Source organism: Protopterus annectens, chromosome 10.part0 (genome assembly GCF_019279795.1).
Source record: "Protopterus annectens isolate FY-2018-M chromosome 10.part0, PAN1.0, whole genome shotgun sequence".
NCBI lineage: Eukaryota > Metazoa > Chordata > Ceratodontiformes > Protopteridae > Protopterus > Protopterus annectens.
Window position 1 is genome coordinate 1,622,062,669 of NC_056744.1, and position 21,936 is coordinate 1,622,084,604.

Consider the following 21,936-nt stretch of genomic DNA (forward strand, 5'->3'; position numbering starts at 1 on the left):
ACCTGTTGGTAATTTTAAGCCTAGCCGATTTCTAATGCAATACCATGAAAGTGCTAGTCAATACCAAAGATTGCATTTAGTGATGAATGCCCATGTCCAGCAGGGTTGTGGGTGCTAGCCCTGGTAATAATTTACAGGGCTCTATCCACTCATCTGGGTTCTTCTTGAACAGTGTTAAAGAGGTGCTCTGTTTCACATGAATTGGTAGCCTGATCCAAAGACGCGGCAGTCACTGGAAGATAAATATGTCCCTCCAGCATGTCTTATTTTAAGTCTCGGGCCATATTTAGGTTTGATTTACTTATATGCAGCAAGTTCATTATGGCAGTCTTGGATTGCTCCGTAGGCCAAGCACAAATCTCCCCTAAGAATTCTATATGATACAGAGTATAGCGAGAGGGACTTTAGTCAGTCAGTCTGTGTAAGGCACATGCTGGAGTCCCTTAATCTTCTTTGTACCAAACCTTTGGGGTCTCTCCAGTTGCTGCAGGTGCTTTGTACAGTACATGCCACACGTGATACTATACTCAATTAGGGACCATATTAGTGCAGAGTATAGAGGGATTAAAGCCTCTTTTGGTCCCAATGCAATGGTTTTACTAATCAAGTGTGCTACGTAAAAAGCCTTTCTTACTACAGTAGACACATGGTGATCAAAGTTAAAGTTGCAGTCAACTTGCGATCCCAGGTCCCTTACCACTCCGTGGATATTTATGGTATTATTGTTGATTTGACACTGGGAAGGGACATTGCAAAGAAATGTGTCATCATTCCCTTCAGCACAAACATTCTGTTTGAGACCGTGATTAATACACCAGTCGTTGTTCTGCGTGAGAACCTCCTTGAGTATATGGACATCTTTAAGGGATTCAAGAATTGCACCTAGTTTGCAGTAGTCTGCAAACCTGGTCAGCTGCAACCCCTTAGTTTTGACGTGAACTTCTGAGAAGCATATACTACGCAGTAGAGGGCCCAGCAATGACCCCTGTGGCACCCTCCTGCTAACAGGTCTGCTGGTTGATGTGAAGTTGTCCACTTTAATTGTGTGTCCAGTTTGGGAGCCAGTTGCTAGCCCATCTTACAACAAAGGGGTTTACATTCAGTTTGCCAAGTTAATCGTTAATGCCTGAATTTGGGATTGTGTCAGAAGCATTTGTCAAGTTGAGGTATGGTGTGTGCACAGATTTGCCATCATCAATGGCCCTGGTCACACTTTCAAACAAGTCCACCAGACTTAACAGGTTATCTATCCTTAAAGCCGAACAGGGTAGGGTCCACAATCTGGAGGTCGCCTGTGTTTATTTAGGAGGTCCATAATGATGCATTCCATGGCCTTACAGATGAGGCTGGTCTGGGGCAGGTAAGACTATTGAGGACCCTGGGGTAGTGTCACACTGCTTGCCTGGGAGTCTATTCATCTGTTTTCCCCACCACTATATGTGCCCAGTAATACCCTGAGGATGGGACATGCAATATGTGTCAGTGCTGAATCTCCCCTCACTTCAAGTTGCTGTTGTCGGCAAAACACCCTTGCCCACCCACTGGTAGCCCCTCACAGATGTTTCCCTGGTCTGTAGCAGGGAATCGAACAATATCAACATGAAATGGATGTGTGCACCCCCTCCCCCCAAGACGGGCACTCCCATCCTTCCTGTCAGAACATCAGATGACAGAGTTACTAATCAAACCCGAATCACCTGGGGTGTAGTCAGGGCATTATCCCTCACTACTGCAATGCTGGCATGGACATTTCTGATATTGATGCCATTAACAAAAGCCTAAAAAACTAAAACAATGCATTTGTTGTTTTGTGTGTGTGCTTAAGTTCACAAAAACAGTACGTTTTCCTCGTTTCTCATGAAACCCAGAGTTCCACTAGTAAGGTTTCCTCCATAAATTTCTTCTGATCTTAATGGCTTCTGCTGGTCGAAAAAAATGCAGTTATGTCTGCCAAAATGTATGTTAAACTATCAAACACACAAACATTTGAATCGCAGCTGATTGATCCCACAAGATTGACATACACACAAAAATTTGAAAACAATGTTGATCCCCTGCAAACTATATATACCAACTCCAAGAATGCACCACAGATAGGAAAGGACAAAATCTCACTCCCTGTTCTACCAAGATCTCTGACAATTAGCTATAATCATTTTTCTAAATGTTGACATTTTTATATAAAATGCCAGTAGCAAACAGGTTTGATGGTCTAAACCTTTGATTAAATGAATAGAAGCCATCTGTCCACAATACATGCTTGGATTCAGCAACTATACTGCAGCAGTCATTTATTAGTTTCACACTAATGCCAAAAATAGGTACTATGATTTCCTAAGTCAGATTTACTATGCTGGAATTCAAAGCAGCCTAAACATTGTTTTAAATCAGTGCACTAAAAAAGTAATTACAGTGCATCATTTAGATCCATTCATGCTGATTCAAAAATATTACAATACTTCAACACTACAAGTTCACAGCAAGGTAACTGTGCTTAATGCAACTATACTTAACAGTAAATCAATATACAAAGGCATAAATACTTCTTTTTGTATTAATACAAAATTTGTTTTCTGACCAAGTATAAAGCGTTGGTCACACTGCCATCAAGTGGCTATTTTCTATACACTAACCAGATGGCCTGTTTCACTTTCCTAAAGGATTTTTTTTAAACTTAGCTCTCTATATCACTCCCTCCATATACTGCTTTGTTTTTTTAATATCACAATTCAAAACAAACTATGAATGACGAGTGTATTTGCTCAAGAATCTGTTCATATGTCTGCCAACTCAGGCATGTCCAATGATAAACTTAGAAACAACACTTCATAGAAAAGCAGTTTATATGGCACAGAGAATGACCCAAATCATAACTGATGGCACAATCTGCCCACTACTTCCTGACAAGACACTTGAAGATTGTTCAGAATGGGTGCGGACACTTTCACTTCACATACAGTAAGTGTGTATGGGAGTCAACAAATTGTGAAACAACTGAGTAATAATGCACAACTGGGTGAAACCTCAAAATGGATGAAGACTGTCACTGCAAGGAGTAAACCCTCCAAAAATGTGCAGCAACCTCATAGCTGTAAGAATAAATGGGCCATGGGGTCCAGCTTGCTTATGAAAACCGAAACTGTACCCCAAAGAAAATCTAAGTTGGCTCGATTCAAAATGAGGCAGCGTTCCGTGCCTTTGTTTTGCAAATGATCATTTTGTACTTACTGTGGATCTTACTGTGGATCTTAGGCTTAGGACTAAACCTGGATAACCTGGTTTGTCTAGGAATCAAGCAAGTGAATGTGGTTAACCTTAAAAAAATGCTAAAATCATGCAAAAATACATATGGTAAAGCCTTGCTGGTTTCTTCAAGACCCTAACCTATAAAGGTGGTAGCAACACTGCCAGGTGGTTCTAAAACAACAAGGACGTTATGTAGCCTGTCTACATCACTGCTTATCTCCTGTCTCAGGGAAGCAGAGCATAAAAGGCATGTACATATACAAAACAGCAGCAACAGTGGTGGTGTGGTCCCTGCTATATAACCTCTCAATACTACTACTTCACAAAGGTGTGACATTAACATTGCAGCAGGCTAGCGTCCACCTTCAATAAAAGCCTATCAGACTCCTCTACAACTGTGTTATTCCAAAGACCTCTAACAACCAGTGCCAAAAAATGATCAGCTGTACTGTGAATGGCAGACTTACTGCAAAGCAGCAGTTTGTATAACCTATGCAAAGCTAGAAACTCATTTTAAAGGAGAAAAGCAAAAAGGATAAACTACTGATGATCAACATTAAGTGCATATCTTGCAACTACTGTCGTGAGACAATCATTAACTTTTTGCAAACAGCAAAAAAAATACCCTCAGCAGCTCACAACAGATATTCCAATAAACAAAGTCTAGTGAACAGTCCAATATACAAGCTGAATATATCCAGTACGCAGTAAGTGGTATCCAATAAAATGTTTAATAGAAGATAGGCAAGTGCTTTCACAAATAGAACATTTGCTTCATCAGACCTTCACAGAAGTAAAACTACAGCCTCATTAAATACACAAGTGATTTTGAACCAACCAATCATCTACTAGAAACTCAGTACCAGCTCTCAAAATTATCCATTTAATTACTAAAGAAAAAAACACTATGTTAAAGAAAAAAACAATGTATTTACACAAATATTCAAAATACACATTAATAACATAGAAACTAACAATGGTATTAAAATGCTTTTAAAAATTCATTTAAAAAGACCTATACATCAATTTCACTGAAAAAATAATTTCCTAACTTTCCTATTCTTAAGTTTAGGTGCAATTGTAATATGATCATTAAGACCCTTTCCCAATGTGATGATCCATTTAAGCTCTCTTTCCTCAGTAATATTAGATACATTTCCTAACCTAACATCACTATTAACCTCTAAAACATTGAACTTAAATTGGTGGTCCGGTCCCATCTCCAGTATACGTTTTTACTATGGCACTACATGCATGTCCCTTCCTCATACAATACAAATGGTTCCTTATGCACTCCCTAAGGCACCCATTTGTCTTTCCTATGTAAAAGGATTGACATACTAGACATCGGGCTAGATGCACCAAATTTCTAGTATTACAATCAGCATTTACCTTGATGTCTTCAGTTCAGCTGTGCTAGGATAACATAACCTCTGCTTCAAATTTCTAGTGTTCCTATAAATCATATATAGTCCATCGCACACCAATCCGGAAATGTGGTTGTCCAAGTGCAGAGAAAAGGGACAGTATAATGTGGATCTTGTAACTTTTGCGAGTATGTGTTTGAAGGAACTAGTTTTGAACACCCGTATACAGGGGTGAGATATGAAATCAAGGTAAATGCTGACTGTAATACTAGAAATTTGGTGCATCTTGCCTGATGTCTAGTATGTCAATCCTTTTACATAGGAAAGACAAATAGGCACCTTAGGGAGTGCATAAGGGATCATATGTATTGTATGAGGAAGGGACATACATATACTGCAATAGTGAAACGTATAATGAAGATGGGATCAGAGGCATCCAGATATGGAAAATTTCACAATAAAAAGATTAATAACACAAAGATGTAATGTAGAAAAGATGATTAGTAAAGCAGAAGTTAAAGAAATAGAAGTTGAAGTTATGGAGTGCCTGCGAAGTGAAGGATTTAATGTAGAAGGACTAAAACAGACTACATCACAGTATGATGGAGTGAGTCCCCAGAATAAGGAAAAGCAAGAAGATCAGGAGACATGAAGAAGAAATAACACAGGGGAAATGAAAAGAGATTTAATATGGTGCAATATTTATACAAAGGAGAAAGCAAAACTAACAAATACAAAAAGAGCAGCACCAAAGATATTTGAAGAAAAATATAGGGAAAGGAATCCGAATATGGAAAACTTTACAATACAAAAAAATAAGAAGATTAAGAGGAAAAGCAGAAAAAGAGATTAGTAATGGGGAAGTCAAAGAAACAGAAACTGAGGTTATGGAACAGCTGCAAAGAGAAGATTGAGTGTAGTAAATCGAATACAGAAAGCACCACAACTGGGTAGAGCAATGGATATCAAAATTAAGGGGAAACCAGTGGAACAAGAAGCAATTAGTTAGGTGCCAAATCAAGATATTTTGGAGCCTTCCACAGGAAACCAGTATAAATGTTCATTTGAAACTAGACAGCAAGGAAAGGAACATGAAACTATGGAAACTCTGATGCAGTCACTGTTGAGGAGTGACAGGCCAATGAGTTCTCATATGATCCCATATGGCTTGCCCTATAGAACACATCATTGTACAAACCTAAATAATCTTGACTGGCTAGAACTGCTCAGGTTAATTCAGTACAACCAACTTATAGTGGCTCATAAACTACTTTACCAACCTGAAAAAACACCTGCACTTAAAAACAGTATCTACCCCCACTGCAATCCCAGACCACTTCGCTCATCTAATAGACTTGTAGTTCAGACTGTCAAAGCAAACAACTCAGCCGGTGACGCACTGTTTGCCAACTCTATTGGCAAAACTTGGAACTCACTGCCTGCTGACATTACTCTATTCAATTAAAGAAAAGTCTCAAGCAGTATTTCACTTCTCATTGGTTATTGTCCTTGTTCCAAGCCAGACTAAATCTTTAGCTATATTTGTGTACCAATTTTCACCTGCAATTTATTTGTGTTGTAATTTCTTAGACTATTTCACAAGTTTGTGTGATTGTTTCACTTACTTTTTTCTACAGAGTTTGAAAACTGTTCTTAATTTGTACTATGTATGTTTTCTTTTGTAACTACCTTTGGAGCTTTTCTCCCCAGGCCTCCGCTGAAAATGGACATGTATCCAGTCGGACTATCCCGGTCAACAAATGTAAAATAAAATAAAAATTAAATAAAAATAAATGACAGGACAACAGATGACACCGGATGAAATTGAAGAGAATGTGTCACAGGAAGACACTATAGAACTTTCTACAGAATGCCCGCAGGAAACGGAAAACAGGATGTGCCCTCAGTATGGAAGAAAATGAATTAAGAGAAGAGTTGTTTGATTTAATAGACAAAGACAGATGTATCAAGATCAATGAGAGAGAAATGCTGCTAAATTAATAACTGATAAAGTTCTACCACAGAAATCAGGGTAGCAAGGAAAAAGAAAGGGCGAAAGCGAATACCATCATGGAAATATCGAATAGAGAAAACTATAGAGCAGCTAAGACAAGTGTCATTGTTAGAAGATTATAGAAGAGGGAATAGATCAACAAAAATACCAAGAAAGAAAGATCTGATAAAAGCAATGTGCAGTATTAGAACAGACCAGGATCTATTATGCACTATTGGAGATTAACACAACTAAAAATTTCAAAACGGGCAGAAAGAAGATACAAAGACAAATAAGGGAAAAGCACAAAGTAAGCAATTTATTGACGACCCAAAAAAAGTTTTATAGAGAATTGGGAAATAAGGTAAAAGGAATTGAAAGGCCACCAAAAAAAGGGGATACATTTTGGAGAAGTTATCTATGAAAATCCTTTGGAACATAACAATGCTAAATGGATAGAAGTAAAAGAATAAGAAGTTTAAAGGTACAGGATAGGAAATGGGATGAAATAACAGCCAGAGAGATTGAAACAAAATTGAAAAAAAAAAACTAACTGGAAAACCATAGGCCCAGATGCAGTACCTAACTTTTGGCTTTAAGTATTAACTTCTTTGCATGACGATTTAGCCATGAGTAATAACTATTTATATGTGCACCCCGAACACACACCACACTGGTTAACAGGAAAAACAATGCTCTTAAGAGTGAACCTGCAAGCTACCCTAAAAATTAATTATAGACCAATAATTTGTCTTCCGATGACGTATAAACTATATACGGGAATTGACACAGAGTTTATAGTCATTTAGAAGAAAACTCAAATTATGGCAGTAGAACAAAAGAAAGTCATATGGAACAAAGGATCACTTGTTGTTAAAGTTATAGTGGAGAACTGTAAGAAGGGGAAGAATCTAAGTATGGCATGGATTGACTACAAAAAAGCATCTGATAGCATCCCACATTCATGGATAAAAGAGTACTTAAAATGTATAAGATATACCCTACACTGATTGACTACATTATAGTAACCACGAAACAGTGGCAGACCACTTTGGAATTAAGCCATGATAAAGGACAGATTATTACTCCAGGGATAAAAATTCAAAGGGGGATATTCCAGGGCGACTGTCCCCATTGCTATTCTGCCTTGCCATTAATACATTAAGCTGTTTACTTAACAGCTTAGGCCATGTCTACAACTTGGCTCCTAGAAAACAACGAAGTCTAATGACTTCTCATCTTCTCTTTGTCGAGAATTTAAACCTGTATAGCTCATCAGATGAGGAACTGAAAGCACAGCTGCAGGTTGTCAAAACATTTTCAGATATTAGAATGCCATTTGGTCTTGATAAATGTGCAAAAGCAACCTTTAAAAAAGGAAAACTGCTGCACCAGGAAAACATGAGTTTGGGACAAGAATGTGAGGAACTTGAGCAAGAGGGAGTATATACATACTTGGGAACTGATGAAGGATCAGCAATAAAACATGAACAAATGTGAATAAAACTCAGTAAGGAGTACTTTTAGAAGACTTAAATTAATCCTGAAAACAGCACTGACATCTAGGAACAAGATACAAGCTATAAATCAATTTGCTCTTCCTGTCCTAACATAGTTTTGGAGTGAGTGACTGGCCCCAAAAAGTGTTGAACAGACTGGATATTAAAGCAAGAAGGATGTTTCATACTTACCAAATGATTTATAAAAATCAGTGTATACTAAGATTATATATTCCCCGTTCCGAAGAAGGGATAAGCCTCCTTGAACTTGATTACATGTATAGATCTGCAATTGTGGGACTCCACACATATTTACTGACCTCAAAAGATCCAAATGTAGTGAAAGTTTTGAAACATGAGGAGAAAAAATTTAATATGACATCTCTGCTTAACTTAGCAGAAACATATCGATGTCAAGCAGGAATGGAAATCAAACCAGAAGTGGATAAAAACCAGGCAGCAACTGAATGTGTGAAAAAAACAAAAAGGAATATAAGGTGAAGGACCAGATGAGAAGGCAAGAAATGCAGAAAAAAAAAACATATAGTTGCAAGTACAGAAAACTTCTGGAAGAGCCTGATGTTGATCAAGAATAAACGCAGGAATGGTTAAGGAGAGGCAAATTCAAACTAAGAAATGAAAGGTTAATATTGGCAGCCCAAGATAGTGGGCTATGTACACGCTGGTTTACAAAGTCCATTGAACATGTGGGAGAAACAGACATATGTAGGTTTTGTAAATCCAGATAGGAAACGGTCACACACCTTGTTGCTGGTTGTGACGCACTAATACCAGAGGGACTGTATACTGAAAGACATAATAATGTGGAGAGACTGTTACACTGGAGATTGTGCAAACATTATGGTATTGAAGTGGCTGAAAACACTGGAAACATGATCCACAAAGAATCATAGAAAATTATGAAATTTATATCACATGGGCCAACCCAATACCAGCAGTTCAAAAGATAGATGCTAGAAAACCGAATATAGTGGTCCAAGAAAAGAAGACAAGTAGCACCGATCATTGAAATCACCACACCCAGAGATTACAGTGTCTTGCGTACAGAGAAACACAAAGTCATAACATACCTGGATCTGCAGGCAGAAATGACAGCCATGTGGAATAAAGATACCCAGACCGTTCCAATAGTAGTAGGAGCAACGGGTCTTAAAAAAGAATTTAAGTTCTATTTAGATATGTTACTAATTCATGCAACACTGTACAAACTGCAGAAAGAGTCATTACTGGGCATATTGCAGGTGTTACAAAGAGCACTTTTGGCTGACAGAGTGAAACAATACTAAGTTCATGAACTTTAATCGTACTTTGACTTAAGAATGGGGTCCATTCCAGTCATGGTATTAGAAACCCAAAAGACTTGGAGAAATTAAAAATGAGATGGGACCGGACCACCAATTTAAGTTCAATGTTTTACAGGCTGGTAACACTGATGTTAGGCTAGGAAATGTATCTAATATTACTGAGGAAAAAGAGCTTAAATGGATCATTAGACTTGGAGCACATTAGGGAAAGGGTCTTAATGACCATATTACAATTGCACTTAAACTTAAGAATAGGAAACTTTGGAAATAATTATGTTTTCAATGAAATTGATGTATAGGTATTTTTAAATGCATTTTAATACTACTGTCAGTTTCTGTGTTATTAATGTGTATTTTGAATATTTGTGTTAATATATTGTTTTTTTTCTTTAACATGCTGTTTTTTTCTTTAGTAATTAAACTGTCAGTTTTGAGAGCTAGGCAAGCACTGAGTTAATCACCTGTGTATTTAATGATGATGTAGTTTTACTTCTGTGAAGGTCTGATAAAGCAAAATGTCCTATTTGTGAAAGTGCACACATCTTTTATTAAACATTTTATTGGATCCTACTTACTGCGGGCGGGACACATTCAACTTGTATACTGGACTGTTCAATGCACTATTTGCTTATTGGAATATCTGCCGTGAGCTGCTGAGGGTATTGTTTGGTGCTAGTTACTTGATTTTTTTTTTTGCAACTTTTTGCAAAGTGTAACAGGATGGTTTAGCAATCATCCTTAGGGAATTGATCAAGTAACAGAAGAAAGGAATAGAAAACAAGGACAGGAGACGGTGCATCACGACTGGCATAAAAACAGTGGCAGTGCAGTCTGCACGGTAAATTTATACAGAACCTGTTTTCATGGAGATGAAAAAGTTAAAACACAGATGTTCTATGGATGAGAGAGAGAGAGAAAGGAAGATGCTAGTGGTGGTAGTGCTGGGGAAGGGAGGGGGGGGGGGCTGTAATTTGCAAGATGTTAGCTAGAACTCATTTGTTGTATCCATAACAAAAAAAAGAAAAAGCAGCATCATTGCTAAAGAAGTGAAGGATGCAGACATTCACACCTGGAAGTAGGCAGCTAAATGGAACAAGAAGCGATTAAAAATTGTCCTACCTTCAATTTAAGTAGAGTATGACCAATCAAAAGTAAAGGTTCTAAGCCTCCAAAACACAAACATTTGATTAAAAGTCAAGGCATCGGAGAGGGGCCAGACTACCCTGGGGAGGACACTGGGGTACCCATCTTGCAGAAATGGAAAAGGAAAAGAAAAAGAAAAGCCCTTTTGGGCCTTGCAGGCATGGGCAGAAGAATGTGGGGGTTTAAAGATCAAAATCCTTTGACGACTGCCTGGATAATGATCAGAGTGTCAGTGGACTGCCTGGATAATCACCACAGTTGTCAGTGGATATGGCCTGAAAGTCAGCTGGCAAAAACAAAGAAAAAATACCTCTCCCTCAAGGGGCAGAAAGTCAGGGAGGAAGAACATAATTTAGAAAAAAGATGCAAAACAGAACAATACGAAATTAAAGTAGAAGGCAGCAGCAAAAAAAGGCTCAAATTGTAGATGTAAAAAAAAAAAAAAAAAAAAAAAAAAACTGAAACAAGGGTCATATAAACATCTTACAGGTTTGACGGAACAAAAGACACAGAGGAACAGTGAAGCCAAATAAAATAAATTCACCTAGTACAAGTGCATCATCGCAGTCGTTTCAAAGAAAGGAACCCTGATCAAACTCCAGCATGTAAAGGCAACAGCTCTGAGGAAGTAGTAGTAATACTACTAACTTTTTCAGCAAAAAAAGGGGATTAAGGCTGAAAGTATGCACCAAACAGTTAACAACATAGCACACTAAACGGACAACCTACAGTATGAGCAAAAACTGGCACATATTCATCAAAAGAAAGTAAAGGGAGCTAGGACCCTCTTCCACTTGCCTTAAATATTGTGGATAAGGCATTCTGAACCTTGAGACAGCAATGTTTCATGGAAAGAGAGGTAGGGCCCTAGGAAGTGTATGAATTAATTGTACGGTGCAAGTCAGCGGGGATCATACTTGCATGGAACAGAGCAAAGAAAGGGTGAGACAATAATATGGAAGGGAGTACAGCTGCAACAGAGTGATTTTGCAGACCCCCAGTATTCTTCAGCTGGCATCTTCAAATGATTGCTGAAGACTGATACAGGATATATGTATTTTACAAGAATGGAAGAAACACAGAGGTTATAAACTAATCAGCGTGTCTGCTTGACTTCACTTGTAAAAAAAACTCATAGAAATACTTCAAAAAAAAGACTCACACTACGTGGGTGCACAAGACCCAATGTAGTATGGACTTTGTCAATAAATCCTTATATAATGTTTGGAAGCCAGGGATACTGGAGGAGAAAAGGGCCATGAATATGATCTGCTAGGTGTTTAGCAAGGCATCTAGGATTATACCATGCCAGAAGTTGTCAAAAAATATGACAAGCCACAAGACTAGAGATGGCATTATGGTCAAAAATAGAGTGACCACGAAACAAAAGGTCATAGTAAATGAAGTCAAGCCAGATAAAAATATGTACCACCAGTGCTAGAGTCAATTGTTTTCAGTGACTTAACAGCGACAACTACAGAAAATATGCAGTGAAATGGTCCTTCCGCCATACCATCATACAAAGCTGAAAAAGGCAAAAGTGGGAAGAAATGTGGCTAGACTAGAGGCAACAGTCCAAAATGCGCAATCTTAAATTCAATAAAAAATAAAAAATACCTCAAACAAAAATGCAGAAAGGCGGTCATAACTGCTCAGAAGACAACAATAATGACAAAAGAAGAAAGAGACAGTAGTTATAATCAGAGGATGTAAGACTAGTAAGCAGTGTAATAAAAAAGCAAAGAAGGCTGGTGGGACTCTGGGATACTCTGGTACAAATGAAAAAAAAAAAAAAAAAAAAAGTACAAAACAAAAAAGTTATGGCTGTTCTGTGCAGACAACTGGTACAACACATTTAGAACATCTTGTGCAGTTCTGCAGACCTCATAGCTGAAAGATTATTAACAGAATAGGGATACTCAAAGGCATGAAAATAATTGGTGCAAAGTCTGCATCTGAAGCCAATACACAGACTATAAAAACAAATGGGCCACATGACAGAAATGTAACTACCTGAAAACCAGCGAATGCAGGTGGCTATAAAAACAAATGTATGACAAATATATGAGTTTTAGAGAACAAAAAGGAAGGTGTTAGCTGTAAGTTAAATGAGACCTACAGCTATTCACAAAATGGGCAGACTATATGAGGCAAGCTTTGAAAACCTATGTTTCTATGTAAACATAACAAATGGAGAAGTGGAAATGGTGGTGATGAGATACCGGAAATGGTGGTGATGAGATACCTGCACAGCTCATCTGATGTAACTGGCCCCAAGGCCTATTGCGCTTAATACATTTTATACCACATGGTTGCAGGCATTAAAAAGACCTCCACGATAAGGAAGAAAGGAATCATTTCCCATAAACTTGTCCCACCCATACAGTCCCTCCAGACACTGCTTCCAGCAGCTTTCCCCTTCTGTCTGACCATGTTGTCTCTTCTTTTACCTTTACCATGCCAAACTACACATTTCCCCACCCTTCCGCTTCCCACCCACCTCCTAGCTTTCTTTCTTCTTGTAACTTTCCTATCACTTTCAGCCTATTTCTCAGCTATCCCTCAAACTCAGTGACTTTCTATCTTTTTCTTTTCCCAGGAGCTAAACTTGAGATGGAAAGGGCTTAACCAGGTGCAAATAAGTGAAGAATCCAAGAATCTAAGAAGGGGACACCATGTTGCAGCAATACAAAAAGGATGAAAAGAATGGGAGAGAGAAACTTCTGAGACCCTCAGAATGTAGGGTAGTTATTTAGCTTAAGAAGCTCTCAAGTATGTATACATATTTGTATGTATTTATTTGCATTTGTTGACTGTCAAAGTCTGATGGGACTAAAAGCCCCTTTATTCAGAGGCCCAGGGAGAAAAGACCCAGCAGATTTACATGGCAATAACATTAATGTGAAGAATGGTTTGTAAATGAATGGGAGTATATTAAAATAAAAGCAGCAACACCTAAAATATTGGCAATAAAGAAAATTAGTATAGTAATTGTTTTAGGATTACAGAAAATGGGAGCAGGAGACCATAGTGAGCTGGAGAGTCAGATAAGAAAAGTCAGTGTGGGATGAGATGGGGGAAGGGGGGCAACAGCACAGAAGCCAGTAAACAGGAGTGTATAGAAAAATAAGGATAAGAAGGCTGTTGTCTGAAGGACAGAGGTTGCCAGGGGAGTACAGGCAAGGTAGGCTGCAAGATTAAAGTGAAGTGGGAACTGGGAGATGCAGCCATGAAAGGTACAAGGAGAAAGAAACCAATGTGGAATAAGAGGTTCAGAAAACAAATTGTGACATGCATATTTCTCAACCTGCAGACATTGAAAATAGGAACATCCGGCTAAAAATATGGACATTACCATAATAATTCTGAAGAAATCCTAATTTTTTGGACAAAAGCACTTAACTCTTAAGTTCTTTATTTCACTAGCTTGTACAATTCTTGAGAGTTGGATTGTGTGGTTTGTGGCACCGGTGCATTTCATTTTAGACAGCTGAAAACAAAGTAGTACACAACTCTTTCTGCTTCCAATAGGCATGTGAGATGCTACTCAGAAAGAGTAGAGGTCATTAGTTTCATAAGTTTATTAACAAGGTTCTTGCCAAGAGTCATCTTGGAACACCGATGCATTGAAGCTTGGGTTGAAGACACTGACCAAACCACTTATCCAAACTGACTGTAAAAGAAGTGAATCAGAATTACAAATGGATAAAGGAACCTGGGTCTATATCACAAGCACGAAAAGGCTTCTGAGTGAATACGGAAACAGCGACAAATTCATCAAATCGCATTTAAACGATTCAATGAATGCGTCATAGGGCAAGGAGATAGTTGGCCAACTTCACGGAGTTGCCCTTTCCTTCCCTATAGTGAGATCTCGGAGTTGGTATATTTAGTTAGGGGAGGGTGTGTTGGGGCAGAGCCCCCCACCTGTTTATGGTGTTAAATTATTTTTTTAGTGAACGGCCATGCAAGTTTTTTTCCCCAGGGAAACCTTCGATTATGTTGCCGTTCGCTATTGTCAGGTTTTGTGCATTATGTGGCGACTTATGTAGTCGCACATACACACTTTTGGTGTTATAGGTTCATAGGTTCATATATAGACCCAGGAACCTTGCTCCAAATAATCAGAGTGTACTGAGAAATGAAACTTCTCCAAACCTTGTTTTTATTATTCTTTATAAAAAAAATGCTAAATGTCTAAAAGTTTTATTAGAACTATAAATATGTAGATTTAAAATAATTATTTTTTTGCAATGGAATGCTTTCAAGTTACCTCTGAAAAAAAGCAGTGCCAAGAGTATGATTTTAAATGCGGACACCTTTTCTCATAATGCAAGTCAGATACAGAGGTTAATGATTTTGTAAATTTTCTTTGAACCATCTCTAATCCATTTAACTAGTCTGAGGTGTGAGGCGTAACTACAAAAAAAAAAAATGCCCGTATTCAAGAACCTGATGAATGGATGTCTTGAACACGCTTTTCAAACCACTCTCATCTCTTGTGGATAGATTTTTAAACGCGTGATAACATTAAACTCAGCTCTGATCACAGTAATATTCACACGATTTTTGAATAAAATAGTTGTTTGTAATATTAATTTCCAAGTCGCAATATAAAGTAACTTCAAGGACAATTCCCTACAGAAAGATACTTTTCTTAAATATTGCGTTTCCAAAACAGACAGTGCTATATTTATCCAGGTTAAGAGAGATTCCAAATTCAGACACCCAATTTGAGTTTTCCAACAGATACTGGTTATTTTTTCAAAAGTCTGTTACTTAAGATGGTAAATCCCATTTCACAGTCACCCATGTATTGTTAATCCTGCAAAAATTGCATACAGGAATAGTGGCAAAGATAATATTACACACCTCTGAGGTATGCCATAAGGAACTTTAGTTGGATTTGAGAGAAAACCCTGAATAACTACTGTCTGGCTTCTACCCAAAACCCAGATCAAGATCCACTTAATTTTGTAAGTACTGAAGTATTACATGATGTGGCAGGCAATCAAAGACATTAGCTAAATCAAGAAACATTATGCCACAGGCCAAATCAATGTTACAAGCCAACGTTAACTGATCACAGAGCTCTGCTAAACAGGTAAATGTAGATCTACCTTGAACTCCATGCAGTGAAGACCTATCAGTTATAAGATCTTTGTTATAATCTCTAACTATTAAACTGTGTTTTTCTGCATCACTGTACTGTACACTGTATGCGGTATTTGGAATCACTGTATTGTACATTGTATGATGTTACTGTCATTCTGCTTTTCAAACTGTAATATGAATCATATTTGTATTTGGTATCTGTATGTTGTATGTGGAGCTTTTTTCTCTCCAAGCCTCCACTGAAAAAGGACCTCTGTCCAGTTGGACTTTCCTGGTTACCAAATGTAAAATAAAATAAATAAATAAAACCAGGCAAACATCTTTCAAAGTATTTCACTAAAATCAAGGAAATGCTAATAACTCAACAGTTTTTAACATCTGACACTACACTAAGTTAAAAGAATACAAGCAAAAGGGAAGAGCAACAGATTGAAAAGTTTTCCTTTCATTTATTGTGATCACAAGAACAGCTCTTGAGAAACAAGTCTGGATGAACAGATGGCAAATGAGATCTTAAGTACATCAAACAGAAGGGGGGAATTGTGGGTAACTAAAGAGTCAGAGCTCTTGGATCCAAAACTCTGGCAGAAGGTGTCAAGGCCGGATCTGATCAGATCTGACAACCCAATCGGATGAAAATACACATTAGATCCACTATTCATTTTGACTTTCTCATAAACTTGTCTGAATAGTCTGCAGATCTATATAGGGACAGTCAGTTGGACATTAAAGTTGTTAACTTGGTGATACCTTGTTCAAATAATCCATTACAAATCAATGCAAAATATGAAACTGTTTCAGACATTAATTTGATATCATACAACCAAGCATCACTTACCTCAAGTGGCCCACTAGGATGAATATAGGACCCTTGGGAGTTGACATTCAAAATAAGCTTTTTGTGTGTCCATTCTTCCATGTTAAAGTTTATACTTTGTATTACACATTTTAAATACACAACTTCTCTGGTGATCATATTGTGTTCATTTATGTAAGCTGGGTACTTTTTGAAAATTGCTAGTGTACTTTAACCTAACTGCTCTTTGTAAAGCTGAAACACAGCTAAATTCAAGTTTGCAACACGCACCACTCATCTGATCACTGCAACACACTGTCACAAGGCTTTTCTAGCATGGTTGCCTTAAGTCTATCAAAACCAATTTTCCCAGCTGAACAGTCTTAGTAAAAATGTTTTACAAGTTCTATGCTGTACAATACAATACATGACAACACTATGACCAGACTTTCCCAAAGGGTTTAATAACTTTCACATATGAACTACTACCTAGAACCAGACCCAATAATGTATATGATGCCTCTGTGTACCATTTGTGACATACCTCTCAAATTTAGATATAAAAAATTCTTGTTCGTAATACGTTGCACCTGTCATTATAACACGGTCTATTTAAGGACAGCTAAGGTATACAAGTATTGTGTCATATGGAACGATTTCCAGTAATTTTAACAAAAGAATACACTGTTCAAAACTTTAATCTGGGTTTGCTATAAGCAATCAAATGAAGTGTTTTGCAATGAATCATGTTTTCAAGAACTACAGACAAGATTTCACTGACAAGTTGTGTTTAGATTTAGTTGAAGTGAATTATAGGTTAATATTAAGTTATTACTGCAAACAGTAGAGTCTCCTGTGCATTCAAATTTGTTTAATCTAACAATATTCACAGGTACTCCATGACTGAGTAGTAACTACCATTTTAGCAGTATACATTCTCTAGAAGAGCTCCAAGTTCACATTTTTTGGTTAGGCTTCTTAGACTGCATAAATATATTTAATGTCTTATTAGATCTAACATGCTTGTAAACTTTGGTAATAATCCTCAAAGTATTTCACTAGGATTAGAAAGGTATTGCATCACATCTGTGATCATGCCTGTGTTCACTACCACTTACAAATTTCAACTACCACTTATAAGTAGCTTTTCCTTAGTAGATACTCTGTAATTAAAAAGAGCTTCACCAGACTTCAATCCCACTTTGCAACAACATGCTAATAGTCTTTTCTGATATCTCATGAAACCCTACTTTTACGCAGTCTATAATGAGCTATGCCACTAAATGTTCTCTATCTCGTTTCATATGATTTGATGGTATATTCTGTACATCATTAACACCAGCATGAATCTACACAAACATATATTGGCAGTGGAATAGTTCCAACCTACTAACCAATTCATATGTGTCAATATGTCTCACTCCAGGAAAGGTTGAGATTATTAATGATTACAAAGATCATTAACAATGCTTGACAAAGTTTTAGTGCTGAATCAACAATAATGAGACCCTCGCTCAAGTAACATCTGGCATCATCCACATACTGGAGTCTTGACCTTTGGACTATTCTATGCTAGCTAAATATAGTTTATCTACTAGTTATGGAAAGACATAAAAGCTTCATAAGAGGATTTGTTTCACCTTTCAGTTTAGGTGGACTCATTTTCCCCTCTTTCTATATTTTTTGTCCTCTGGAGTTTCCGTTTCCTGGTACACCAGATTACCATCAGGAGACCTCACATGCTTTCCTGCCATTATTACTTCAAGGAAAATGTGTTGCGAGGGGGGATAAATGAAAATGTGTTGTGAGGGGGGAATAAATGAAAATGTGTTGTGAGGGGGGGATAAATGCTGTAATGTTGCATCAGGTTTATGAAACTTCCATTAATGTCCTCCCCATTAGTCAACAGATTCTGATATTCAGTTATTCCACAATAATTATTACCCACCTTAACCAGTTTTATTTTCCTGTTATTTATCCCATTTTTCATCTATTATATGTTCTATTAGGTTATTCAAACAGTAAATGTTTTCCATAGTTTATGATTTTTATTTTTAAGTCATTCTTTCTAGATTAAAAATATCATTGGTTTCTTTAGGTTCTCAGTCTGTCTTATCAGCTAGATGGAAATCTCCCTCACTGGTGTTTGCAAATAGATGTTTACTGGAATTTATTTCATTATTTCCTCCTTCACCTTTTTTTTTTTTTTTAGGAGTTGTCAATTTCAACTGCTGCAGTTTCTACAGCTTTGCCTGGTAAATCACCAGCAGTACTGCTTCCAATTTTTTACGTACTCTGCGAATGTTTTTAAAGACAAATTTGCTAAGCATATACAATCTAACCCCCCTTTTAAATTTACTCTGCAGTATGAAAAGCAAGTTTTACAATATTTTATAGTATACACATTCAAGTGCCTGTGTCCAAATTGCTTATAATAAATTCTGCATTTGATACTATAAATAAAAAAATATTTCAAGTTACTTTAGAGCAACATTAAAGTCTTCTGTATTACTACCGAAACTGCTATATACAGAGAAAATTAATAAGATTACCATTTACCCAATGTGTATTTAATGCAAAATTTAACTACTGCTCCTCAATGACTGAAACCGTTGTATAACGAACTAGTAAAATAAGACATAAGCGATATAAAATTCAACACTTGCCTATTACGAAAGGTTAGGCTGCCTATTGTTTAATGATTAAAAATACTGTATAGAAACCTATGATTATCGGCCTGCAGTTAACTACTTTGAATTAAACTCATGGCTGTAGAGGATAACAAGTCGGAAGGTTGTTGGAATACACCCACTGTGCTCATACGCAGAATTTATAGCATGCAACAGCGGTTGCTATATTAAATTCAATAATATGTAGCAAAAAATGGTACACAAGACAAAGGTTATCGGGCTTTACATAAATTATTATAAACAGTGCCAGAGGCTGCATCTCAAAGCTAATTAATTGTTTTCATAAACACTGCTAACTGCAAGCAAAAGTTATAAAACCTAGGAGGTCATAATTAATTTTGAACTCTGACTATAATGTGAGGGGATGTACAAATGACCCAGATGAATCAGTTATATGACCAAGTGCTACAGTTACATAAACATGAAGCAACTTCCTTCTGTGAGAATCTAACCACACAGTCTAAAATGAAATGTGCAACTTTCTGTTTAACTAAAGAGATGCAGTTGCATGTCTAACTTAAATTAGCACAAAATGTCTAAGCAGAAATACAGCCAGATGAGACATCTGTCCTAACTAAAAATTACAGCACTCACAACAGAGAGCTTAGAATATAGTAACCAACTGTTACACAATACTTACAACAAAAATGTCTACAAATTGTTCTCTATTATATTTTAGTGTACATAACAGCAATAGAGTTTAATAATATGTACGCGGTCATTTCACAATTTATGTGCAACTTCTCTTCAATTAAATAACCTACAAACATTCCATGCTTCTTAAATATGATGCACATGCTTTTCATTAGGAAATATAATATAATCTTCTCTCTTAGTGAAATTGTGGCTTAAATGAACTCGCATGCCGAATACAGCTTTGATCCTTTCTCATTTCTCCTGTTCATCATGCTGATCACGCAAGTCATACAAAATGTGTCTATACCTTCATGATGACATGCAGCTCATAGCTGCTCATTACCGAACAGGTTTAAAGAAGCTGTAAACCCAAAGATTAGCTAGAAGGTGCCAATTAAACACAAACACTAAGCCCAGTGATAATCCCTTAATCCTAAACTACTCATTTTAAAAAGGAAAGAAAACATGCTGCCATACTCTTAAGCCACATACTCAGTTCCTCAGCCATGCAAAGCTGTTACAGTGATAATACCTTAAGACAACACTGCTTGGCAGTGCTAATCACAATAGCTCACATCAACACCAAGTTACAGGATTACCAATTGCACATTTGTATGCATGGAGTACTTGCACAACTCAGACTGAAAAATAAAAGCTACATTAACTTATAATATGACATAACTGCTACAACTCCTGGAACGGAATGAGTGTTATGTTTTTAATTTACTCCCTCTCACCATTTGATCTCCAAGACTTTGCTCACACAATCAGGCTTGGCCATTCAAGAATAAATCCAATCTTTATGAAATGGTATTTAGTGGGGTCGGAGTTTAACATACAACCTTAAAATGTCTTAGTAAAGCTCGTACCCAATAACAACACATTTTGACAATTAATGCAGTCCAAATGATTCAACCTCAGCTCCCACCACACCACATACTACTGCATACATAATCTTATAATGCCTTACTTCACAAGGCTAGTACCCAATAAGAACATATTTTGTTTGACTTTTAATGTAGTACAGCCGATTCAACCTCAACACCCACCACACCACATCTTATTACACAAGTAAACACATAACCTTAGAATACCTAACTTAATGACACTTCTTTAATATAGCGGATTTAGATAAATTGCTACTGTCAATGTACCAATATGACTAGATCAGTAGTTTAAATCAAATCTCAAATCTGTACCACAACAGAACAGAAAAAAAACAAAAAAAAAACAGGAGTAGAGGACTGAATGATACAGCCGATTACAAAAAGTTTGCCAGAGACATTGTTAAAAGTGTCAGATTTATAGCTCCCTTCTAACATCCAATATAGATTTTCACCGATCTTGTATAGTTCATTATGTATGCAACTATGATGTCCACAGCTGTTACTGCTAGTTTGTACCAGACATCAAGAATTTTCCCAAAGGCATGCCCCTCTTATCTTTCTTGGAATTCACTCTCCTTTAGTTTCTTTGTCTGCCTAGGTCCACCCCCATTAAGCTCCAGCACATAGTCAAAAAGGATCTACTTTGAACTCAACTGCACATAAAATCCATGCAGAATAATACTAGAACATGAATGGGGGGGGGGTATCAAGAAGTTAGCTTCCACTTCCCCAAAAGGCAAGGAAATGTAAACAGTTTCAGTTTCCAACAGTTACATTACTGACATGGCTTCAAAATCCCTTTATGCACATCAAAAATACAATAAGCCTAACAAAAAAGAGTAACCATTTAAGCTTAATCTGAAATAAGAGAGATATTTGCTTCTAACCTTAAGGGGTTGTTCGTAAATGGATAAATCCAGTGGTATTCTTAACAGATAAAGAGGGGGGGGCTAAACATTAAGTTCATCCCATAACAGATACCTTGAGCTTCTTCGGCTTGGCCATCTTCAGCTTTTTCTCTTTCTTCGGCCTCTCAGGTTTGGCACCACTCCCACTGGCCCCTACAGCAGCCCTAGCAGCAGGGGCCCAGTAATCAGTAGGGAACTGGCTGCTGGGCGGCGATGACATCTACACACATGTAGTTAGGGAGGGAAGGAGGAGGGGAAATAACACATGAATTGACAGAAATGCAAACTAAAAGATAAAAACAGAAAAAAATGAACTGAAATAAACAATGAA

The 21,936-nt window shown here is 37.2% G+C and overlaps 1 protein-coding gene across 4 annotated transcripts in view; it reads right to left on the bottom strand.

Annotated features, from left to right (window-relative positions):
* Positions 1-21,936, bottom strand: part of INO80E (INO80 complex subunit E) — a 118,319-nt gene that overhangs the window by 11,601 nt on the left and 84,782 nt on the right. For 3 of the 4 annotated variants that reach the window (XM_044086307.1, XM_044086306.1, XM_044086308.1), the window contains exon 7: positions 21,679-21,825. The exons of the other annotated variant lie outside the window; for it this stretch is intronic. In XM_044086307.1, the coding sequence (XP_043942242.1) occupies positions 21,679-21,825 (147 nt within the window). The remainder of the gene's footprint in view (positions 1-21,678; positions 21,826-21,936) is intronic. 4 annotated transcript variants of the gene reach the window in all.